This window comes from Phodopus roborovskii, unplaced genomic scaffold (genome assembly GCF_943737965.1).
Source record: "Phodopus roborovskii unplaced genomic scaffold, PHOROB, whole genome shotgun sequence".
NCBI classification, from domain to species: Eukaryota; Metazoa; Chordata; class Mammalia; order Rodentia; family Cricetidae; genus Phodopus; species Phodopus roborovskii.
The window spans coordinates 19,057,955-19,083,458 of record NW_026126485.1 but is presented as its reverse complement, the minus strand read 5'-3'; the positions used below and the strand labels follow the sequence as shown (position 1 = coordinate 19,083,458).

At 49.7% G+C, this 25,504-nt stretch overlaps 1 protein-coding gene across 3 annotated transcripts in view; it reads right to left on the bottom strand.

The window, feature by feature from the left end:
- Positions 1-25,504, bottom strand: part of LOC127229890 (voltage-dependent P/Q-type calcium channel subunit alpha-1A) — a 164,928-nt gene that overhangs the window by 28,445 nt on the left and 110,979 nt on the right. For all 3 annotated transcript variants that reach the window (XM_051194965.1, XM_051194964.1, XM_051194966.1), the window contains exons 27-33: positions 23,567-23,768; positions 18,656-18,820; positions 16,910-17,020; positions 11,192-11,275; positions 4,328-4,444; positions 4,016-4,081; positions 3,812-3,927 (exon numbers count right to left, since the gene is read on the bottom strand). In XM_051194965.1, coding sequence (XP_051050922.1) covers positions 3,812-3,927; positions 4,016-4,081; positions 4,328-4,444; positions 11,192-11,275; positions 16,910-17,020; positions 18,656-18,820; positions 23,567-23,768 — 861 coding nt within the window. The remainder of the gene's footprint in view (positions 1-3,811; positions 3,928-4,015; positions 4,082-4,327; positions 4,445-11,191; positions 11,276-16,909; positions 17,021-18,655; positions 18,821-23,566; positions 23,769-25,504) is intronic.

Below are 25,504 nucleotides of genomic sequence, written 5' to 3'. Positions count from 1 at the left end.
CCAACCAACCAACCAAACAAAAACAATAACAACAACAAAAAAACCCAGAGTTTGTTCCCGGTACCCAAATGGCAGCTTACAGTGTCTCCAGTTCTGAGGGCCCTGACACCTGACTTCTGAGGGCTCTTGCATGCATGTGGTGTGCATACATATGCAGAGGTGCATGTGTACCTTCTAATCTTCAAAAAGATTATCACAGCTGGAGGAGGGGGTGTGGGCGGGGCCACTGGAGCCTGAGCATCCAGCCCCTCCCGCAGCCAAAGCTGTGTGCAGCTCTGCCCTCTTGGGGGAGGAGCTAGAGTATAAGGGCGGGGAAGACAGGGCAGGAGGGCTGCACCTTGCAGCTTCGGGGACACCATTGTCCGTGCTGAGTGTGGACTGCAGTGGCCTCAGGTAACCCACCCTCCTTCAGAACCCTCAGCCATGCCCCCCCCCCGGGGGGGGGGGACCTCGGTGAAATGGAACTTTGGTTGGTCATTAGTACCTTAGGACCCACAGGGAAAAAACTGTTCTCACACAGGTAGTAAATTTATTTGTTAATGTTATTATTATGAAAAACCTGGTAAGTAAAGGAAAATGTTAGAGGGATGCGAAGATGGAAATAACTTTAGTTAAGAACAGTTTATGCAAGAAGATTAAGATGGTTGGATGTTTCCAGAGTGAAAGAGAAAACCAGGAAGTCTATGTATGTTATGGAGTCTGCCTAAGTCATTCAAAGTCTGTAAAGGATGAGACTTAGAGATTACGCATATGACATTAACATTTCTAAGGTCAAGATTCAATACGCTGATGTTAAATGTCTGATGCAGTGGTGCTGTTGGTCCGCTCTTGATGATCACAAGGACTGGCTTAAAGGGCAAACATGTATGTCTAATCCATGTTTCTTGTAAAAGTGTTTTGTTTTTGTTCAGGCAAACAGAGTAGTTAACATATCTGACTGCTGTAACTGACCTGAGTGTTCAATAACCATACTTGGAGGTCTGTACTGGTGTAGGCAGAGGGATTAAAAAGACGGTATTTCTTTCCTTTCTCTCCAAGGTCAATTAGATCCCAGCATACCCAGGGGCTTCTCTAGAAATGTCCTGTAACTATGGGGAGTCACTTATTCTCTTGTTCAGAGAGGCCACGGAGACCACCAGGTGAGTTCTAACCAGTGTGAAGCCTACAAAGAGGAGTCAACATAGAGGATAGAGTTTCTGTGCTTCCAGTGATGTCATCCTAAGCCTTGCCTTGTCCTCACATAGATGGGGCAACTATTAAAGGAGCCAGGGGTTTCTCCCAAGCCCGAGTAGTGACCCCTGATGACCAGACCCTCAAATGAGCTTGATAGAGAAAAACAAAAACAAAGACAGTGATTTTGGCCTTCTGCATGATCTTAACTGCCAAGCAAGAAAGTGTAACAGAAGACCAATGATTGGTTTCCTCAAAAGTCTAAGAGGCTGGCAACCCTGACTTTGTGCTATGCATGGTGGTGCACACTTTAATCCCAGTACTTGGGAGGCAGGTAAATCTCTGAGAGTTCAAGGCCAGCCTGGTCTACAGAGTGAGTGAGGCTCAGGATGATCAGACCTATATAGTGACACCCTGTTTCAAACAAACAAACAAACAAACAAACAAATGCTGTTTCGATTGTTTAAAATGACTTTTACTTTATTTTCTATGCATTGGTGCTTTGCCTGTATGTATGTCTGTGTGAGTGTGTCAGATCTCCTGGAACGGGCGTTGTAGGCAACTGTGAGCTGCCATATGGGTGCTAGGAACTGAACCCAGGCCCAGTGTTCTTAACCATTGAGCCATCTTTCCAGTTTGTTTTTGAGACAGGGTTTCTGTGTAGCCGTGGCTATCCTGGAACTTGCCTTGTAGACCAGGCTGGACTGGAACTCAGATTCACCTGCCTCTGCCTCCCACATGCTGGGATCAAGGGTGTTTGCCACCACTACGCCCAACTCAGTTGCTCAGATTTAAGATTTCGACTCTGGCTCACTGAAGGACTAATTGCAGTCAAGAGAAATAGACCTATCCCTTCCTTCCTTCTTTCCTTCCTTTCTTTAAACTAAAAGTTCAAAATTCTTTTTCTCTCTCTACAGCCACCTGGGAGGGACCTCACACTGGTTCTAACCACCCCAACAGCTATCATGTGGCCTGAAAATAGATCCTAAGTTCATCACTGTGAGTTAGGCCATGAAGGCCAAAGGAAACTGAGGAGGAGCCTGGTAGATGGATGTTCTTGTGAGCCTATCCAAAGGTCATAAGGGATATTCATGTCTCCTGGTTCCCTGCCTAGGCAGATCCCTCTTGCTTTTGCTCCTCCCTCATCTCTCTTCCCAAGGACCTGTCAAGGCTTCCTTTCCTCCCACATGTGACAGTTGAGATCAGAGATGCCCTCAGTGGTTACCCAAAACTACCACACTTGCTACCCCAATTCAGCCGGCAGGAGCAAGATCGGCTATTGCCACAAATTCACAACATCTTTTAGGGTTATCTCTTCAGGTGATGGTAAGAACATGAGGTAGAAACTGTCTAGGTAGTTTAGGGTAAAAAGTCCCCAAAGTAAACAGATTCTTGGCTAAAATCCAAAAACATCCTTGTGCTTCTTAGCAGCCCCATCCTTATCAGAGGCCACAGATGCTGTGCTGGCCAATCTTATGTCTACCTGACACATACTCCAGCTATCTGAAGGGAGAGAACCTCCACTGAAAAACTGCCTCCATGAGATCCAGCTGCAAGGCATTTTTTAATTAGTAACTTGATGGGGGAGGACCCAGCTTATTGTGGATGGGGCCACTCCTGGGCTGGTGGTCCTGGGTTCTGTAAGAAAGCAGGCTGAGCAAGCCATGGGAAGCAAGTCAGTAAGCAGCCCCCCTCCATGGCCTCTGCATCAGCTCCTGCCTCCAGGATCCTGTCCTGATTTCCTGATAATGGACTATGATGTGGAAATGTAAGCCAAATAAACCCTTTCCTCCCCAATTTGCTCTAGTCATGGTGTTTCATCACAGCAATAGAAACCCTAACTAAGACAAAGCAGTAAATGTCTGTTAAGACAAAACTCCTGGTCAAGAGAATATTTCCTATCTAGGGTGAAAAATCTCACATTCTAGCTGGGCCAAGTCAATCAATTGGCAAAGGGAGCTTTCTGTAGGAAGGTGGGATTGACCCGTTTAAGCCATCGCTTAGTACAACAATAGGTTACTGTTACTAGAATCCAAATGGTCAATACATGCTGGCTAAGTTTGGGGGGGGGGAGAAGTGTAACAAAGGGGGAAATTGTGAGAAACTATTTTTTTTCTATTGAACGTAGCTAGCCCAGCCAGTGCTCAAGTTTCCCTAATCTTCCTAGATAGAACCCTCTGCACCTACTGGCTACTCATACCAGCTTGTGAAGCAGAGTGGCCACCAAAGGGATGAGTAGTCACTACCTATGTCAGGGATAAAAGGCAGAAGCTACCTGGGGTCTGATGTGCTTGCTAGACCAGTTGGGTCTTGTTGCATGTTTTTCAAAAAAAGAATTGCCTTGTTTTGTTATCCTTTTCCTTTGTGGGACACAGGTTATTCTTTGTGTCTCACAAGTACTCCCCCCACCCCCCAAAAGCTGGTCAGGAGGATTCAACAAGATTACTTCTATGCTCTACCCTGCCGAGATCCTGGTCCCTACAGACAGTGCTAGTGGGAAGAGGAGAGCTGGGCAGACTTAAGTTCACTCCAACTGTAAGAGTCAGAGAGACCACACCCTCAGCCAGGAGAGTAAAGAACAACACACAGGATAAAGGCAGGCTCAAACCCGACCCAAACAGACACGGCCACGCCCCCTCACCGGAAAAGAAGCATGAGCGCCTGGAAAAAGGTCCGGAAGTTATTGTGCTCAGTGATTTGGAACTCATCCTCGTCGCTGTCCTCATCTTCTCCATCAATACCGATGTTGCCAAACACCTGGAGAGTTGGAGGGTGACGACTGGGGCGGCTCCCTCTGAGGCTGACTCCCCTCCCGCAGCCCTGGTACCCAAGGGTGCAGGATCACCTGCATCCCGATGATGGCGTAGATGAAGAAGAGCATGGCGATCAGCAGACATACATATGGTAGGGCCTGGAGGGAAGGAAGGCAGTGAGGAAGGATGCAGACAGCCTGCCCAGAGCTGCCCGCACTGGGTCAAATGATCATGTGCCCAGGCTGCTGGGGTCTGGGCGTGGCCCTCAGAGTTCTGCAGACACTGGACACAGACGTTAGCCAGAGTCGTGCACTAACCACTTTCAGCCTGCTTTCCTCATCTCGCCCAGAGCTAGGGGTCGGCTCTGGCCTGAACCAGCAGCCCGAACAGCGGCTTCTGCTCACCTTGAAGGACTGCACAAAGGTCCAGAGGAGAATGCGGATGGTGTAACCCTGCCGGAGGAGTTTGATGAGTCGGGCGGCACGGAAGAGGCGGAGGAAGCTCAGGTTGATGAAGTTATTCTGAGGAGATGAGGAAGAAAGGTGACCATCCACCCACCCTGCGGAGCTTAGAGTAGTCAACACTCACAGAGGCCCCTACAAGAAGCCAACCAATAGGAAAAAAAGCAAGCCACACCCCAAATAAGGAGGGACAGGAGAGAAAGCACTGTTAATGCAACAGAGCAGAGGGGAACTTAAAAAAAAGTGGAGTAGGGGAGGGCGGGTGGGGAAGTACGAGATATCAACTCAAAAGCTCAAGCCCACCCAGCCAGGCCCACTCACAAGTGGGGAAAAGGTGGGGGGAGGGGAAGGAGAAAGGAACAGGGTTGGGAAGGAAATAACAAAAGAGCACGGAAAAGAAAATAATACATCCGAATCATCCAATCAGGAAAAAAATCGAGATGGTTTTTATTTCTCCCAACAACCAAATGCACTGAGACGATAGGACACAAGCGGGTCAAGTTGCAGAACCCAGCACGAGAGTACGAAGCACAGACACGGGCGGGGTGGGGGAAGGGCGCCAGCACACGCAGGCCTAGGGGGCAAGTGCGTTTCCGAGGGCATGTTAGGCTCGAGCCAGAAATGCATCTGTCCTGGGACTCACCGGGCACCCTGCCCTGCCCTGCCCTGCCGAGCTGCCCACCCGCTCCTGCCCGCCCTGACCTCACCCCACGGCCCAGAGGAGCAGCGGCTGGAGCCAATGGGGAGAAGTGGAAGGCTTTTCTTACCCCCTTGGCGAGCGGGAATGGGGAGGACGGGAGGGAGCTGGGGCTGTTCAGCTGCAGGGTGAGTCCTCGCTGCCCGCTGAGTCGGAGAAGATGCATTAGGGGCCCTTTTCCCCCCTCTCAGGGATGGCTTCTCAGCTTCTGGGGCTGGGTGGTGTCTCGGGACCAGGCCTGCGGGAAGCAGGAAGGTCTCAGCTCCCGGGGCGCGTGAGCTCTGATCAGCCCGGGGCCCACCAAGGGGCCAGTGCTGGCATGGGGAGATGAAGCTATCCTTGGCCCCAGGACTTCCCTAGGGGGACCCTTCCTGTCCTCCAAACCCAAGTCTAGTCGCTGCCTCTGCGGCCTCCCACCCAGGCTCTGAGTGGGAAAAGGCTGGCTGGAAACTGGGCAAGGCTCAAGATTCTCCAGGGGGCTTTCAGGGAGGCTGGTGAGGGGTGGAAAGTGACCCAATACAGCCAATGAAAGTAATTTGTTGGGCCCGAGTTTTTTTTTTTTTTTTTTTTTTTTTTTTAAATAGAAAAGTTGCTAATTTAAACAATCAGATTTTGCCCGCCAATCTAGTTTTTTAGTTTCCCCAGGCCTCTCATAGCTGTCCCTTGGAGTCTGGCTACATGCACTTCAGTTTCCTAATCTCTCTGATTGGCCCACAGAGCATTTACATTTTCTGCCTGGGGACCACGTGGTCACTATTATTAGCAAACATGAGGCAGGAGAGCTAGGGGTATCTGGCTAGTAGGGGGCTTACTGGTACCCCAGTCTAAGTATTTGTAGGAGTCCTAGATACAGGTCTCAAGGCAAGACTGAGTGAGGCCTAATGACAAAAGGTGCTTATATAAGTGGCTTTGACAACAGCATCCTTCTGGCCTTTCCAGTGTCCTCATTTGCACAACGAATCATTTATTTATTGCAACAGGCTGGTGTTGAATTTGAGATCCTCCTCTTGTCTCAGACTCTCAAGATCTGGGAATTTCAGGGCGCATCACTATGCTTTGTCTTTGGGCCGTGAATTGTATGTTTAACCTACATCTCAGAGGCATTCCTTTATTGGAACCATGCCTTGAGCTAGCTCTGGCTTGGAAGCTGAGAGGCAGTGACTGGAGTTTGAAGAATTTCTGAGGCTAGTAAGAGGCCTCTGGGATGGGGAATAAGTCTTGGGCTCCTACATTAGTACACCGTTGGGCCTAACCATTGTGAGCCTGTTCTGAGAGACTCATAAGCCTGCAGACCTAGCTAAGAGTCACCCACCATGCCCTGCTGACCTGATGCCTGGTCCTGCCTGGCCACCCAGCTCCACTGGGGATGGGACCACTGACCAAGAAGTATTCCCAACCCTTCCCCTCAACCCTCCAGAGAACAAGCCATCCCTTCAATGGGGCGGATCGTAACATGTGGGCTCGGCCGGACATGCAGAGGCAGGGGTTCTTAAGGGGCAGTTTGGAGCAGGGCCAACTGGCACATGCAGAAGCAGGGATCTAGCAGCTGCTGAGCATGCGCACACATGAAGGAGGAGGGAGGGACTGGAGAAGTCAGGGGTCTTAGGCTCTTCCTGGGTCTGCATGGAGTCCTGTTAGCACACAGAACTCCCAAGAGGAGTTCTCTTTCTACTCAGACCTCCACCCTATGCTCCAGGTTGGGCAGCAGCAGAGGATGCAGGCTCAGGTGTGGGGTTATCCTGGTCCTTGTACTCTCTTCCAGTGACATGCTCAAGGGCAGGTGTCCCTTGGGTTTGCAGAAAGACATGGGCACCACTCCCTATTTCAAGTCCTTACTACTGGCCAGTGTGCTTCCCTTCCAGCCCTCCCCCAAGCCCCAGGCCCCTAACTGGGTTCTTCTGGGACATCTAAAGGGCACTGCAGATTTGAGCTGGGTAGAGGTGTTCTCACCAAAGGCCTGGCCTCCTCCTCCTATCTCTAGCTTTCCACTGACACCCAGCTCTGCCCTTCCCCCAGGCCCTGCAGATGGTCCTCCTGATATCCTCTACTCCCCTGTCTCTTTCTCCGGGGCTTCCTGGCAATCTTGTCTAATCTGTCCCAGAAGTGCCTCTGATTCAGATCCTCTCCCATCTATTTATTGTTCAGGATGAAGCCAAGATGCTCAGTCCCCTCATCTTTCTGAATCAGCCTTTTCTCTCTGCTGCCCCCAAGTCCTCTCACCTGCAACTCTGACCTCTGCATACTCTTCTGGGTCACAGGGCTGGGGGCCCAGAATGCCTTGCTCATGTTACCTATTCCAGCAGTGCAGTTAGTTTCAAGAAGGCTACAATTTGCCACTTATCAGTGGCACTTAACAGGGCTCCATTGGTGTCTGGTGGCTGAGTGCATGTTTACTGTGGGCTTGCCACTGGAGGTCCTTCAGTGTGTTTCCATGGAGGTGGGCCGAAGGACAGGAATGGAGGAATCACAGCTGCGAAGGGTTGTGAAGGGGCAAGACATGTGGGCACACATGTGGAGTGCGAATGTGGCTGTGTGTGTGGGAATGTGAGTGTACTTGCAGGGTCTTGAGATCATATTGGGTGTCTTTGCTGTCTCTCTCTCCCTCTGTCCCTCCCTCCTTCTTTCTTTCCCTTCCCCTTCACCCCCCTCCCCCAGACAGGGTTACTGTAGCTCTGCTGGACTGGAACTTGCTATGTAGAGCAGGCTGGCCTCAGACTGCAATCTGCTAGCCTTAACCTTGTGAACAGTGAGATCACATCTCTGTGTCACCACTAAGTCAGCTCTGGGATGGTTCAGAGTGTACGGGATGCTAGTGACGCCCCGGGGTCCTAGAGGAGGGAGAACATTCCTTTCTTGCCAAGGACACAAACCCTTTGGAGCGGAAGCCCCGATCCAGAGCCCACCAAAACCACCAGCGGGAGCTCTAGAAAAGGAGAGGAAGAGAGGGTGGGAGACGGACAGAGGCGGGGTGGGCAGGCATGCAGTGCAGTCACAGTTAATGTAAGGCATTTACACTTCAGAAAGAGGTAACACCAACCGGATTCTAGATGCAGATGTTGAAGATGGAGGGGGAGCGGGCGGGCGGGGGCAGTTGGGGAGGCGATTCAGCGTTTTGTTTTTGTTTTTAATTTAATATTTTAGGTGGATTTATAACCAGTGCCAAAAAACCAATGGGTTTCGGTTCCCGGGCAGGGAGTGGGGTGGCGGTGGCGGTGGCGGTGGGTTGGGAGGTAAGTCATTGGTGTATGGACACACAGACCACGTCATGGGTGAACAAATGGATTTCATAGTGCATTTTGATTGGATGAGTTTTTCAGACGGCGTTGCGCCAATATACAGTTTAAACAGCAGGCATGGAAAGAGACAAGACAAGAAACACAGTCATTATCCATTGCGCATGGGAAAACCCGCCCCCAGCCAAGTCTGGGCATGACCTCAAAGCCCTGGGCTGTGCTAACGTCTCAGCCTCGCCACCCCCAGGGAACTGCCTGCCTTCCTGCTCTTCTAGTTCAGTTTGGCTCTAGCCTCAAGGATAGTGGCCTTACCTGGGTCCCAGACAGGGGCTACCAGCCTCTAGTACAGGTGAGGACAGGCCATATGCCTACCCATCATCTTCCCCAAAACCATGGTGTCTCAGGGCAGCTTGACGGCATACAAATAACAATGGTAATAATAATAAACCACTGGGGACCGGAGTTTGTGGCAGGTTTTGTGCCAAGCACTTCAGGGGGCTGACTTTGTGTGTACAACTGTGGCTAGATTATAGGGTAACCCACAAGCAAAACCAGAGCTCTGCCGCTGAGCCATATACAGAGACCCTCACCAGGGGGTGGGGTGGAGTCCAGGCACGTGCTCTGCTGTGGAGCCACGCCCATAACCCTCACCATAGGATTGTAGGCAGGGGTTCTACCATGTTGCACGTCCAGCCCTCGTCATTTAATGTTTTTAAAATTGCATTTTATTTATTTATTTTGTGTGCCTGTGTGGGTCCCAGGGATCGAACTCAGGTAATGTTCCCCATAAGCTCATACATTTAAATACTTGGCCTTCGGTTAGCGGACTGTTTGAGAAGGACTAGGAGGGGTGGCCTTGTTGGAGGTTGTCACTGGTGGGGTGGGGGTGTGCCAGCACTGAGGTCTCAAAAGCCCGTGTCTTTCCCAGGTAACCCTGCTCCCTCTCCCTCTGTGTGTGCCTCACATAAGTTCTCAGATATTTCAGCCCCCAGCCTGTCTGCCTCCATGCTCCTTGTCACCAAGGTTATGGACGCTACTACCTTCTGGAGCCATAAGCCCTCAAGTAAGTGGTTCTCTTTTATAGGTTGCCTTGGTCATGGTGTTCCTTCACAGCAAAAGACAGGTGGTTGGCCAGGCTGGGTGTCAAGCACCTTAAGCCATGGAGCCGTCTTGATGGCTAACTATTATTGTCTACTCTGGCTCAGGCATTCTGTGCTTACTGTTTTGTCTTGCTCTTGTTGCTCTGTCTCTAGCACCTACAACTCTGCTGGAAACCACAGGTGCTCAATATGTGCCTGCCCAAGGTCTGAGTGTGAGTCACGTATGGAATTGATGAGGTGGTGCCATTGTCCCTGTTGCTTAAAATTGATCTGACAAGAGCCAATTGGGTGGTTGGGAGGGCTGTCTGGCTATTGTAATGGTCTAGATATCTCTGAATTGGCCTCTATCTGTCATCATCCTACCTGTAGAGTAAGTGGTCGGGACAGACCTATGGATATCTTATTGGCAACTGGAAATTTCAACCAAGTCCTTCCTGCTGGGGAGCAGACAGTCCCTCCCAACCTCAGAACCCAAAGGAACATTGTTTCAAGGCTGTCCTGACCCTCCCTTCTGAAGGCCCTAGAAGTGTCAGCCTTGCAGAAATCAATCAGGCCTTGGCTGAGCCCTTGCCTCCTGGTACTGGGTATCAGTTTCCTGGTGTCTGGACTGAGACAGCTCACTCCTGCCCATCCATTCATTCCATGTGGGATACATTTCCTCCCCCAATTTCTTCTGGGTCAGCAAGGGACATTGTGGGAGAGGATGGGGAGGCAGGGCCTCCTTCACTGTGCTCTGCTGGCTGCCACCCTGGTCTGTGTCCAGCCCTTCCCATTCAGCACGGTGTTTCGCTGGGTGCTGGGCGTGTGGATATCCTTGGATGCCTCACCCACATGGACAGTTGTCTTGCTGTCCAGTTCCTTCAGTCCAATTCTCTGAGACAATTCTCCTATGCACTGAGCCCAGACCCTCAATGGGAGCCAGTTCATATGAGGTGCTTGGTAAAATATTCTCAACATGTTGTTTGTTTTTGTTTTGGGGTGAGGAAACCAACTCAGGGTCATAAGCCTGAGGTCAGGCCAACCCAGCACTCTGCTGCTGGGCCACGCTCCCAGTCCAGTTATTATTATTTCCATTGTGATTGTCATGGTGTGGGGAGAACCTGGGCATTGATGATTTGCTTTTGTTTTCTGGTCCCTGGTAGGATCTCCTACTGTCCCCTTAGTCTCCTGAAAGTTCCCAAGCCTGGGCTCACTGGCTCATGGCCTAGGAAAGGGTCTGGGAGGGGAACTCTGGGCCCTGGATTTACTGAGAAGGGGTAAGGACAATGTGTCCAGAGAGCTCAGGGACTGCCCCCCTTTCCCTATTTGGAATGCCTGGGGCCTTGACAGTGCTATCTCCATCATGGCCAGCAGGGGGCAGAAGAATACAACCTTTTGGGCCAGTGGAGCAGGAGCTCAGCTCTTTTTGCCTTTACATGTATGAGTTCTCAGTGTAGTGAACAGCAATACTTACTCTAAGTCACACTCTATTCATAATTCACCAGTCAGGGAATCTCATTGCTCAGCCTTGGCCCTACGTCCTGGCTTTGGACACACCCATCTCCCCTCTCTGAGACCTTAAGGGGTGTCTTTGCACCCATCACTACCCAGAAAACCCTTCACACTCATTCCCTGTCTCAAGCTGCGCATCTGAAGCCCTCCCATCCTGCTTCTATCCAAACACTGGTCATAGCCTGCCACGGCCAAGAACTGTTGCTTCTGGACACCCTTCCCTGCTACCCCCTCCCCCACTACTCCAGCCCAAAGTCACCCAAAGAGAAGCTGGCAGGAGACTTACCCCAAACTCGGTGACGAGGATGTCTGTGATGCTGCCCAGAACAGTCACAAAGTCGAAGATGTTCCAGGCATCGCGGAAATAATTCTAGAATAGGGACCCACAAGACAGAGATGCCAACAGAGGGCTCTGTGCTCTCTCCCCAAGGCCAGAGGGGGCATATTAGGGCATGACAAATGTGTGGAAAGAACGGCTCCATGTCATGGGAGCCCTCTGCCCCTGAACCCTGACCCCTGACAGCTGTGCTCAGAGGGGATTCGGGAACCTGCCTCTGCTCTGCTGGGCCCAGCTTTTGAAAGTTCTTCAAATCCCCAGATGTCACGGAATTCCTCAAAGACACTAGGGGTGACGACACAGTAATGTGAACAGGCTCCCCTGCCTGTGGCCAGCAGCAAAGTGCAGTCAGTATTGGAAAGCAGGCTCAGGGGAGCCCAGGGTTTGTGTGCAGGGCCCCAGTAGGTTTATGGCTACTGTCGAGAGACAGCCTATGAGTTCAGGTCCCATCTCTATGGCCAGAGCATGTCTTTGGTAACTGTCATAGCCTCAAATCTGCAGAGAGCCCCCTGCTCCAACACAAAATCCCACGTGAGCAGCCTTCCTTCTGGCCTTCAGGCAACCCTTCTGCCTCACTGGGAAGGTTCCAGAGCCAGGAGTCCCTGGGCCATCAGATCACGAGTGTGCATGAAGCATGGCTTTGAAGTTTGGTACATAGTAGGTGCTCAATTGGAGAGTGCTGGGGGGGGGGTAACACGTGCCTGGAGGGAATTCAGGTCCCACTGGCACTTCTGGCATTTGGGCCCACCCTTCCCCTCACACACAATCTCGGGCTTTCTTTACTTTCCCTGGGGTCAGGGCCTCTCCTCTGGGATCATTGTAGTTCACTGTGCTCTCTGCTGCCACCTGGAGGCCTCAGGCAGAACAGAGCCCCAGGCGCTCCCCCGCCCGAGCTGAGCTCTGACTGCCTTTGGACACCCTTCACTAGCAGCATTGGAATCCCTGCCCTTGACACTCCTCTCCTGCCCCCTTTTGGGAGTCACCTCCCAGGTGGGCTCCTTGCATTCAATCCTCAACCCAGACTCAGCTTCTGAGGAATACTCAAATACTCATGACGAGAACTCCCAGGTGTTCAGTCATGGATCTTTCCCTTTTGAGACTGGGTTTCTCTGTGTAGCCCTGGCTGTCCTGGCACTCGCTCTGTAGACCAGGCTGACCTCGAATGCCCCTGCCTCTTGAGTGCTGGGATTAAAGGCGTGCGCCACCACTGTCCTGCTTGCTCACTGATCTTAAGTTTAGGCTCTGTCATCTGAATGTAACAGGAGGCATTTCAGGCTTCCTGTAAAAGGCTCCTGAAGAATTGACACCCTAAGAGTGTGGCACCTCGGCCCCGGCACACTGAAGACTGGCTGAGAAGAAGGCAGCTCCTTTCAGTTGCAGGAGGCCAATGCTCCAGCTCTGGTTTCTCAGAAGTCAACGAGGGATTGGCTGGTCTCCTCTCAGCTGGAAAGGGACTTGAACCCATATTGGGTTAAGCTGGGAGCTGACACCCTCCTGTGATCACGAGAATCATTCTCCGTGATTCTCCTGTGTAGCATAACCCACAAGAGACATGGAATTTCCTGGTTGTGCTCTGGAGCCTGCAGGTTCCTAACAGTACACAGCTCCGGGCCCCATTGCCCAGGCTGTACCTTACAGGGCCTTCTAGGAATTCTTACTACAAAATATAAGTTTGGGGCCTGGAGAGATGGCTCAGAGGTTAAGAGCACTGGTGGCTCTTCCAGAGGTCCTGAGTCCAATTCCCAGCAACCACATGGTGGCTCACAACCATCTCCCAGAACACTGTATACATAATAAATACATCTTTTAAAATACATATATATTTATATTTGAAGCCAGGTGTGATAGTGCATGCCTTTAATCCCAGCACTCCGGAGGCAGAGATTAGTTCCGATCCAGTCAGGGCTACACAAGTGAGACCTTGTCTCAAAAAAGACCAAAACAAAATAAAATAAAACCCACAAGACCAGGCTGGGCTGGAATGCCGCTGCCGCCTGTGAACCCCAGCACTCCGAAGGCGGAGGCAGGTAACTGAGAGTTTGAGACCAGCCTGGGCTACTAAGTTTTGTTGTTAGCCAATCACGTGGGACTTGTGGAGGTGGGCCTGGGACACATTCAACTTTAAGACATTTGCCCATGTGCTGCTGCTACATGCGTGTGTGTACATGTGCACACATACACACATGCACACATGTGAATTTGGGCCACTCCTGTGGATGTCAGAGGCCAGAGGTCAATCAAGGGTGTCTTTTGAGACAGGGTCTCTCACTGGTTTGGAGCTCTCAATAGGCTATCTGGCTAGTGAACCCCAGGGGTCCTCCCCAGTGCTGGGGTTACAGATGTGCACCACCACAGGTCATTTCATGGCTGCTGCTATCTGAATTTATGCTTATGTGACAATAGCTCACTGACTGAGCACTCTATAGTCCCCAGAGGCTTTATTTAACCCTTTCTAGTATTTATAGAGTGCTTATTCCCCGGCAGACTTCATGCGTACCCCTGGATGAATAGCCTGAGACAAGGAATGAGTGCAAATAATTGATTTGGGAGGTGATCCCAAGAAGGGCAGCCCTGATATGCATTATTTCCTTTGACACTACCTGGAACTCTGCTGAAGGAAGGAGGGACCCCTTCTAATTACAATCAGGCGACACACCCAGTGGATGGAAGGGGGTAGACTTTGAGTCCAGGTTTTTCTGGTGCTAAAGCCCTCAAACACGCCGGTAAGGCAAGGTGAGGACTGTCCCCAAGGCTGGCTGAGGCTGCAGGGAGCCAGCCCTCCAAGAGGACTGAACCAGGTGACAATGTGTAGGCAGTTCAGTTGATCTCAATGCACCTTTAAGAAGTCCCTTAACACAACAACTGCAAGCTACAGTTTGGGTGAGACTCCCGAGGCCAGGAGGCTGGGCCATCAGCCTGTGGTGCCCACCTGGAGGCGGTGCCCACCTGGAGGCGGTGCCCACCTGGAGGTGGTGCAAGTGTAAGAGAAGGAACCTAGTGAAAGGGAGTGAGGTCATAGGCAAGCATGGTCCAGGTGATGGGGGCCGGGGATGGGATGCAAGCTCAGAGCCCTTCCTTCCCCTCGCCCCTCCCCCACCTCACTGCTGCTGCTGTTTTTGAGACAGTGGCTCACTATGTAGACCAAACTTAGAGAGATCCTCCTGCCTCTGCCTTCAGAGCAGCACCTTAGCAGCTGTGCATGATAAGTTCTCTGTTTTTGGTGGGGGGGCAGGGTCTCATGTATCTAGGCTAGCCTTAACTCCACTTCAGCCTTTCAAGGGCTGGGATTCTCAGTGTGCATCTCAAAGCCATCAGCATTGTGAAACAATCAACACAAGCTAACTGTGGGCCCTCTAGAGCCCCAGAAAAAATGATGAGTTTTTCTTTTCTTTCCTTTTTTTAGCATGGCTGGCCTGAAGCTCACTATGTGAACCAGGCTGGTCTTGAACTTGTAATCCTCCTGCTTCAGCCTTCAGTACTGAGGTTACAGGAGCATGCTATCAGGCCTGGTTGAAAAACATGTACTAAGAGATACTTTGCTCAGCCTAGACACAGGAGTGTGGGGGGTTGGGTACTTGCCTCAGTCCTGCCTCAACAAGATGATGGGTCAAACTTAGTAGACTTCCTAGGGGAGGCCTTACCCTCTCAAAGCGGCAGATGGGAGGGGAGAGTGGGGAGAGCAGGAGGAGAGGAGGGAGGGGGAACTGGGATTGGAATGTAAAAATAAGTTAATAAAACAAGTAAAAATAAATAAATAAAAACACATACTATTTCTGTATAAAAGCATGCTATTAAAAATATAGCATGTAGTAGGGCAGTACTGGAACACACCTTAGTCCCAGCACGTGGGAGGCCAATCTCTGTGAGTTTGAGGCCAGCCTAATTTACAAAGCTACACAGGGAAACTCTGTCTCGAAAAATCTTAAAAACAGAAACAGAAGTACAGCATGCATTTGGTAGGGGCTGTGCCAGAGACCTATAGGGTAGAAGCTATGTGATTGGACGTGCTAGAATCTCATGGGAGGGAAGCAGGCCCTGGGGGCAAGCCGGCTCTTTTCCCTTGCTCTTGGCTTCCTGCTGTCATGAAGTGGGTATCCTGCTCTATCATGTGCTCCCCATGTCAAGTGGCCTCCCACAGGCCCAGAGGCAATGGGGCTCAGATGCTGTGGGCTGAAGCCTCTGACACTTTGAACCAAAGATAAACCTTCCAGTTTAGTAAGTTAGATGTCTCAGGTGTTTTGTCACAGCAATGGGAAACTAACACATCGAGATGGAAGCAAGCACTCCAGTTCAGTTAGTGGCTGGTGGAACATAGGGGTGTGATGTTCCCATCTAATTTCACAGGCCCTCTCCCTAGTCATTGATTCCCTTGGGGATCTAAGTGCCTTAGATCGAGACTATGCCACCTGTATAGACAAAATTAAATTAGTAGGGCATGAAACACTTTAAAAAAAGAAATGCATTTGGATAAAAGAGACAATTTCAGAATACATGGCATATCCATCCATGCCTGACAGCACAAGCCTGTCATCTCAGCACTTGGGAGGCTGACCTATGGGGACGCAAGTTCAAAGCCGGCAAGGCCAGTCTCGGCCTTCCTTTTTTAAAATTCATGTGTATGTGTGCATGTTCCTGTGGGTGCACACGTATAGATGTGTATTCGGGTAGGCCAGAGACAAACTCAGGAATGCTGTCTGTCACCTTTACGACAAGGTCTCTGACTGGTCTGGAGTGTATCAATTAGTTTAGACTGCCATGCCAGGGAGCCTCTGGGCCCTTCACCCTCTGCTTCCCCAGTACCAGGATCACAAGTGCATGCCACCATAGCCAGCTTTTTAAAATGTGGGTTCTGCAGTCTGAATTCATGCTTGTGAGGGGAGCACTTTATTGCTTGAGCCGTCTCTCGGCTTTCATCTTGGGTAACTTAGTGAAACTCTGTCTCAGGATGAAGAGTCAGGGGATAGAGACAGCTCAGCCTTTGGGAGTGCTTGCTGCCCTTTTAGAGGAGCTGGGTTCAATTCCAGTAACCACATGGCAGCTCACAACTGTCTAATTCTACTCAGGAGATTTGCTGACCTCTTCTGACTTCCAAGGGCACCAAGCACACATGTGCCATACAAACATACATGCAGGCAAAATACCAATACATATTAATAAAATTAACTAAAAAAATCAAGATGCAAGTAAAATGACAGTGGCCGGTCCCTGAGAAACCCCTCTCTGGTGTCTGTACACTGTTGTGAGATCTGCCCTGTGCTGGGTTACAGACAAAACTGTTTTCTCTTTCCTTTCTTCCCTACCTCCTTCCCTTCCTTTCTGTCTTACTCTACTCCAGGCTAGCCTCCTGCCTCAGCCTTGCAAGTACTGGGGGACAGGTGTACTCTCCCAGGCCTGGCCAGTGTGACTACTAGAGACTTGTCCTCTGTGGTCCTGGCTTCCTGACACCAGTACCCCTGACCCAGGGCATCTGGAGGCAGCTGAATACATGCATCACTAGCCCCTGGTAAATCTGGACTGGGCCTCCCTGGTATTTATTTCTAGGTCAGCACAAAGCTGTGCAGGCCGGGTATGGACCTTTACTGGGGACCAGGTCTTGGGACCCAGAGCACACACCTTCCCACACAACCCGAGCCCTACGTCCTCCCACAACCCTCAGGCCTCACGTACCAAAATCCCAAAAGCCATGACTTTCAGCACACACTCGAGAGAGAAGAGGGAGGTGAAGACAATGTTGAACACTCGAAGGGCATTTTCATAGGCCACAGAGGCTCCGTAGAACTAGATGGAGGAGGACAGGCAGAGGAGTTAGTGGCCTGGTTAGGAGCCAGGCTGCAGGTCCGACCTGAGGGCCCAGAGAGGGCAAAGCCCTGGGCCCTAAGGCAGGGTCTCACTCTAGCACAGGCTGGCCTCAGAATCATGGTAATGATCTCAGCACGGCCTCCTAAGTGCTGCAATTACACACATAAGCCATGAGCCACAGCGCCAGACTTCATGTGTGGCAAGTTTTATCTGCTCATACACTGAGTACTTATTTATTTATTGTAAAGCATCTCAATGATGTAGCCAAGCTTTCTCATCAATTAAAAAGGTTTTTGTATTTACTTTTGTGTTTGTATATGCATGTGTTTACATGCATATATGATTATGTGTGTGTGTGTATCATTTGTGTGAATGCCTGTCGGGGCCAGAAAGCTTACAGGTCTTTTAGAGCTGGAGTTACAGGCAGTTGTGAGCCACCCCGCACAGGTACTGGGAACCAAACTCAGGTGCTCTGGAAGGGCACTTAGGAACACTGAGGCATCTCTAGAGCCCTCCTCGTTTTTTATTTATTGCTTGGTGCTAGTAATGGAATCTAGAGCCTAATGTATGCCAAGTGAGTACTCTACCACTTAGCCACATCCTTCCTCAATCTTTATGTTATTTTTATTTATTTTTAAAAATTTAAAGGGGCTGGAGAGATGGTTAGGTGCACTGGCTGTTCTTCCAAAGGACCTAGGTTCAATTTCCAGCACTCATACGGCAGCTCACGTCACGACTGTCTGTAATTCCAGTTCCAGGGGATCTAACACCCTGACACCCTGACAGAGACATGCATGCAGGCAGAACACCAATGTACATAAAATAAAGAGAAATAATTTAAAATCTTAATTACATGTTGGTAATTATGTATGTATGAACACGTGCATACGTGTGGAGGTCAGAGGGCAACTTGCAGGAGTTGGTGCTCTCCTTCCACTCAGTGGGTCCTGGGACTTGAACTCAGGTCACCAGGCTTGGTGCAAGTGCCTTTATTACTGAGCCATCTTGCCAGCTCTTTATATTTCTGAGACTGGCCTTTACTGAGTTGTCCTGATTGGTCTTGTATTTGTGTCCTTCTGTCAGCCTCTGACAGCTGGGAGGACAGACATGTGCTGCTGTGTTGCCTGAGCCTCCTGGTTGGCACCATTACTGCTTTTTGTAACCTCTAGTGCTCTACTAGTTAAATACTACAAGTAATTTTAAAGCGAGAGGAATGTGAATGTGGCCTTAGTGGTAGTGATGGCCTAGGATCTCTCAGTGAGGGCTGGGGGTGTGGCTCAAAGGTAGTGCCCCTGCCTAGAATCCCCCAGTGAGGGCCTGAGAGCCTTGAAACTCCAGAAGCCCCCATCTCCAACCTACTTCCATGTTCCATCCACCAGCACACATTCAAGGAGGGTGTCCACTCCTCTCCATGAGGCCCCGCTGATCGCTAGGGAGCCAGGCATGTGGCTTCCCAAAGATCAGAGACTGGGGGACCATGGTGTGTGCAGGTAAGGGTAACACCCGACAACTGTAGAGCCAGCCCCAGGCTTGGTTTAAGGTTTCTGGGAGGCAGTGTGGTCTGGCTGGGATGCTGTGCAAGGGTCTTCTGTTAGGGGGGTGGTGGGGGCTCACCTTCATCATTAGCACGATGGTGTTGAGAGCAATCATGGCCATGATGGTGTACTCAAAGGGCGGGGACACCACGAACTGCCACATCCGATACTGGAAGCTCTGCTTGTTCTGGGGCATGTGCCTGGTCAGCGGCTTGGCACTGATGGCAAAGTCGATGCAGGCCCTCTGTGGGAGATGCCAGCACATGAGAAGGGCCAACAGCAGGGAGGCCAGCTGCTCACAACTGCCTCAAGCAGCTGCCCAGATCCCTTGTTCTGCTGGTCCCAGCTGGGCTCCCTGTAGTCCTTAAGGGCTCCTCACAAGAACTGACAGTCTGTTGCCTATGGTGACTTGGGGAGTCACCACACTGCTGGCTTGCTTCTCTCCCGGAATCTCCCTGGCAAGCCATTAACTACAGCACCAGTTTGTGGATGAGGAGAACCAGCTCAGAGAGGCTGGGCTTGAGGCACATCTGATTGTGAATGACATAGACCAGTGCCTGCCTTAGGGCCTTACAGGTCCTCCTTTATTTTCTCTCTCCCCACACCTCTCTCTCCCCCTCACTTAGCCTAGCCTGGTTCCAAGCTGCCTATGTAATCAAGCTGACTTTTCTATGATGCTCGGGATCAGAGCCCAGGGCTTCCAGGACTCTAAGTAAGGACTCTACCACCTGAGCTACATTCCTAGCATCTGTCTCTCCTTTTGGGAAGGGATCTTACTCTGTAGCCAGTGCTGGCTTCAAAACAGTGATCCTCTGGCTCTGCCTTTTGAGTATTGGGTTGACATGTCTGCCACCATGGCCAGCTAAACTATTCTTTCTTTCCTTTGCTTTTCCTTGTGTGTGAGGGAAGCTGTGGGATGCAGGAGAGGATGGGGCTGTCTCGTGCTGTGGAGGCAGATGAGCCGGGCGACAGGACTACAAAGGCTGCATAGTCCCTTGAGGGACTGGCCTGAAACAGCATGAGGAATTTGGCTATTACCCATTGAAGTCTCCATGGACATCAGGTACTAGAGAACAATACAGAGAGACGGGCATTATGGAGTGGACTGGGTATGTTTTGGGCACTGCTCAATGTGTAGTTCAGTGGGCCAGACATGACTGTTCACAGGAGAGTTAAGAAAAAGGTTGATCTACCCAGGACCTTCAGGCTGTTGTGGGGCTTTGGGGTTTTACTGATCTTTATGAGGTAGGAGAGGCTCTGAAATCTGTATCTATATCTTAAGGACTCATAGTGGCATGTAAATTAGGTTTGCAAAGTACCAAAGCAATTGAGATTAGAGAAAGGCGAGGCAGACAAAAGGGCCTGGCTGGGTCACCTGAAGGCATGGTTTGAGAGTAAAGGAAAGGAAAAATAAAGAAGCCAAATTCAGTGCTTGTGAAATACACCCTGAGCAACAGTTCTCTGCAGGGAGGAAGGTGTGACTGCTAGAGCAGTGTGCAGTGTGGCTGTCTCTTCAGAGAATGCTAGGTACACAGCTCCTATGCAAGAAAGTATACTTGAGAGTAGAGACTATTCACTCAGCTCCTTTAATAGTTGGGTAGGCTGAAGGAGAGAGTGAGTTGGTGTACGCTGTGGTGGCTCTCACTAATGTTTCCTGTTAGTGTCCTCACAGCTTCTGAATTGCACGAACAATGGGAGCTTGCGTGTGACACTGGAGGGTCTCATTATATGATGCTAGCCCGGAGTGTCCTACACATCTGAGAAAGCATCTGGGAGAGCAGAAAGCAGCAGGTAAAGGGTCTGAACAAAAGTCTCCTGTGTGGTGGGAAATGTATTGTCAGGGGCCATAAACTTGCAGGAGACCCTCAGTGCCAAGGGAGGGCTTCCTCCCTGTGAGTTGTTAGTCAGAGAGTTCCCAGAGGTCACACAGACCACAAAGGCCATTGTTACTGCTCTTGGTTGCATGCCAGAAATTGTTAGACCTTTCTGTTGAAGACACTGCATACTGTGGTTTCAGGACAGAGAAATAAAGCTGGGGATGACTGGAACCCTTCTCACTATTGGTGGCTGTTTTGTGAACTACCTGAGAGAGCTATACGGTTGCTGAGGAAGGATTGTCACCAATGTTCCTGTTCAGCTGTAGACCCCACATGCCACAGTACCACCATACTAGTTAAGATGTGCAGACTGGCACAACCACAATACAACTGTTTGGGTGCAACCCATTGCTATCTGATCAGATTTAAGCCCTTCTTTGCAGGATAGGACCCCATGAGGTACTGCAAGCCAGGACCAAAAAAAAAAAAAAAAAAAATATGTATTTGGTGAAGTCACAGCCCCAGTGGATAGTCCACTGCCATTATTTCAATAAACAGAAGTGATATTCTGTCATACTGCCCTCTGAACATTTGTAGTCTATGCCTACAGATGCTGCTGCTGCTGTCAGTTTGGGTTACGGAGAGACACTTTTTTTTTATTGTAGTAAGTGATGATTATTAAAACTGGTCAAGTTTCAGAGAATAAGTGGCTTTTTGTGGCAAAGTGCTCCCATGCTCTGCTGTAAGCGGAGGAAAATAGCTATCTATACCACTAGATCCAAGGCTCAGAGAACACTAGTAAAGAGGAGGCAGGGGAAGGTGTGTGGTTATCTGTAGTTCTTTCCTAGGAAACTCTCCCTCTTTAAGCAAGGAAAAGTGCTCACAAGGCTCAGGAAGTCTCACAAGACTAAGGAAGCTCACAAAGTTATATTCAGTAGACTCTTCTACAACGTTATACATGTAGTAAAGAGTTGTTGAGGAAGAGCCTTTTCCATAGAGCTGCCTGAAAATGGTGTAGGGAATTCCAAGAATAAATACAACTCTCACGAGTTATCACCTATGCTAATGTGGGCTTTTTGGTGATGCAGCTGTCTTTAAGTCAACTATGTTTCTGTAAGTGACCCCAATAAACTCTCTGGTTCATACAGCTAGACCTGGGTGGTAACACTATCCACCGGGGGTAAAAAAAAAAAAAAAAAAAACAAAACAGTTGCCAGGGTTCTACTTAAACTATGGATACTGTAGGGTTGACTGCCCTACTCTGCCTCATCATAGTAAGGTCAGTTTTCCCAAGTTCCTTCTCCACAGAAAATCTCAGACCAGGGCCTGGCAGCAGAAGGTCAATGCTGTTCTGTGTGGCAGCTGAAGACTAAATGCTGTTCTATATGTAGCTGCCCCCAACAAAGCCACCAAGATCACGAAAGCCTAGGGCAACCCTCTAGGTAATAAGTAAGTCTCTGTCATCGGATTATATTTCCAGCTGTAATTTATCCTTCTCAGATATCTGATGATATTGATTAACTGTACCTTTCACAGCAGCAATTTTTAAAGGGGTGCCCCAGCACTTAGGAGGCAGAAGCAAAGGGACCTTTATGGGTTCTGCCTAGTCTGTTCTATAGAGTGATTTCTAGGACAGCCAGAACTACAAAGACACCCTTTTTTAAAAAAAAAAAAACCCAACCAAAAAAAAAAAAAAAAAAAAAAAACCCCACACAAAACCAAACAAACAAACAAACAAATAAAAAAAACACACAAACAATGGTAATGCTAACATATCTAAAAATTTTATCTCTTATAAACTTAGAAAATTCTTTTAAGCTTTAGGGAACTGAATTGAATCTACCTCTTGCAGATCAAATGAACTACCTATAAGCTATAAGTACTCTTAAGTTTCCCCATATGCCTATTCCTGAGTTAAGATCTCTCTCCCTTTTTCTGGTCTTGGGAATCCCCTCCTGCAACTACCAGGACCATAGGCCTAGAAGTTTCAAATGCAAATGCTGGATAAAAAACTTTCCCCTAAACTCCTTAACTTTACCTTCTGTATAATGGTTCCAGCAGATTTCCAGTCAACTACTGCAAACTACTCCAAACCAATCAGCCAGCCCGACATGCTTCTGATGGAATTCCAATCAGCGTGAGCCTCTGCATCCAGCAGCTAGCCCCAGGAAGTGGTTTGAAAGAAAATGGTCCCCAAAGTGAGTGGCACTCTTGGAGGTGCGACCTTGTTGGAGGAAGTGTGTCACTGTGGCGGTGGGCTTTGAGTTCTCCTATTCTCAAACTATTCTCAGTGTCACAGGCCACCTTCTGCTGCCTTCTGATCAAGATGTAGCCAGCACCATGTCTGCCTGAATACCACCACTTTTCCTGCCATGATGATAATGGACTAAACCTCTGAACTGTAAGTGAGCCACCCCCATAAGATGTTTTCTTTATACAAGTTAAGGTGGTCATGGTGTCACCTCACAGCAACAGAAACCCTAACTAAGTCAACCTAGGTGGTCCAGCCTCACAGACTGTTCCAATAAGGCCTATACTTTTCTAGCCCCAGATGGTCCTGCAGAGCCTGACTAGCCAGTGAAACAGCCTGCTCTTCAAGGCCTTGGCCAACAATTCTGTCTTGGGTCCCCAGTGTTAACAGGAAGCAGTCATAGAAAAGATTTTGTTCACTTATCACGATCAGCAAGAAGACTGGGACATTAGGTCTCAAACTCTGGACAAATGGCTAGTGGAGATGCCTATTCAATGTACCAAAGTCGATCTGGCTGCCAGGTTTTCCCAGAACCCCTCAGTCCCTACTTGTTTTAGGGTATGGCTGGCACACCCTAGCTCCTACCCTAAATTCCCCTGCTCAGGAGCTGAGCTGCTCTTCCCTATACAATATAGCCATTTTAGTTACCTGGACTTTTTGATCTACTCTATACCCTCTTGGCTAGTCTCTTGACCCAGGCCAACCCTTTTGGCCCCTCTTGGAGAAGCCCTCATTTCCCCTCTGTCTTTCCCCCTCCCCTCACATGTCCTGGCTCAGGGTCGTGTCCACTCTGGACTCTCTCAGATGTCCCTGCCCCTGGCTATGCTCTCCCTCAAATCTATAATAAACCACCTCCTCTACCATACTCAGGAGCAGTCATGTCTTTCCTTTTTTAATTTCTGAGCAAGAGCATGCTGTGTACCTCATTTTTTTCCAGGCTGTACTCTTCCATCATTTTGTCTCCCTGCTCCTGAAAGGTGATGATGATCAAGGCCACGAAGATGTTGACGAAGAAGAAGGGAAACACAACAAAGTACACCACGTAGAAGATGGACATCTCCATGCGGTACCCGGGGCTGGGGCCCTGGTTCTCAAAAGTGGCATCCACAGAATGCTTGAGGACCCTGTGGAGTGTGGGAAGGAGGCCAGAAAGGGGGTGGGAAGCACAGGGGCACAGGAGTGGAGGGAACAAGAGGAGATGGAAAAGAGATAAAGCCAGTCAATGCCTTCTGAGAAGCACTGGCTTGATTATGTACCAGGTGATGCTGGACATTTCACAGGCTTTCCCAGCAGCCATTGGGGAGAAAAATGACATCAGTAGTTTGGAGACTCTTCTAAAGAACACGTATCTAAAGCCAGGCTTGTGGTGAGAGACAAGGTAGGGCATCTTGGCAGCAGACATCAGTCAGGGGCATTTAAACACAGGTGGTGGTGGGGGTGAAGGAGGTTCAGTAGCAGTGAGTAAGGGGCCTGGTCAAAACAGCTCTGTAAAGATGACAGGATGTTCACTGCTCAAAAATTCTCTTGGTGGGGCTTGGTGCCTTGCATGTGTGAGGCCATTTCCAGCACCACACACACACACACACACACGCACGCACGCACGCACGCACACACATTGTGTCTGGTGAATGCAGTGTTCATGACTGTCTTTTGCTCTGTAAATGATCTCTAATCAAAGAAAAAGATTGGTGTGTAAGACGTGCCTGTGTATGGCAGACGTGGTAAATGTATATGTGCACCATGACGAACATGGGTACCTTGACAAATCATTTCTGTGTGGCTATGACTTTCCTTTTGGGTTTTTGAGACAGGGTTTCTCTGTATAGCTTAGGAGCCTGTCCTGGCACTCACTTTGTAGGTCAGGCTGGCCTTGAACTCACAGAGATCCACCTGCCTGTGCCTCCTGAATGTTGGGATTAAAGATGTGTACCACCACTGCTTGGCTTAAGTTTATCTTTAATTGTGTGTGCGTGTGTGTGTTTGTGTGAGTATGAGGTGGATGTCCACAGAGGCCAGAGGAGATGCTGAACCCCCTGGAGCTGGAGTCACAGGTGGTGTGAGTCACCAGACTTAGCTGTTGGGAACTACTCAGGTCTTTATAAGAACTGCAAATATTCTTGCCCACTGGGCCCCAACATTTAAATGTGTTTATTTGTGCAGGTCAGAAGATAACTTGGGAATTGTGTCCTTACTTCCACCACGTGGCTCCCTTTGCCTGATGAGCTACCTTGCTGACCCTGCCTTATTCCTGAAGACAGGGTCTCTCACTGAACCTGGAGCCTGATGGTTTAACTAAGCTGACAACCATTGAGCTCCAGCATTAGTGCTGGGGTTTGAGGTGTGTGTCTTCACGCCTGGCTGTTCTGTGGGTGATAGAATTCAAACTCAGGCACTTTACCAACTGACCCATCCCCTCAGCCCCAAAGCTCTTTCTTTCTTCTTAATTTTTATTTTATTTTTAAAGTTACCTTTTAAAGATTTATTTACTTATTATGCATACAGTGTTCTGTCTGCATGTATGCCTGCGCACCAGCAGAGGGCACCAGATCTCATTACAGATGGTTGTGAGCCACCATGTGGTTGCTGGGTCTCACTGTGCAGCCTCAGGTGGTCTAGAGCTCAATCAGGTCATCAGGCTCACAAAGACCCCCTGCTGCCGCCAGTGGGGATGCTGGGGTTAAAGTCGTGGCCACCATGCCCAGTAGGCTGTTGTTTTTAAGTTCATATCTGTGCTGATGGGACAGGAACCTGGGCTTCCCAATAGCTAGGCCAGAGTTCAGCATCCAAAGCTCGAGGACAGCCCCTAAACTAGAGAGTGCAATCTTGCTAACAGCCTTGGGCACAGGGCCACCGACGCCCT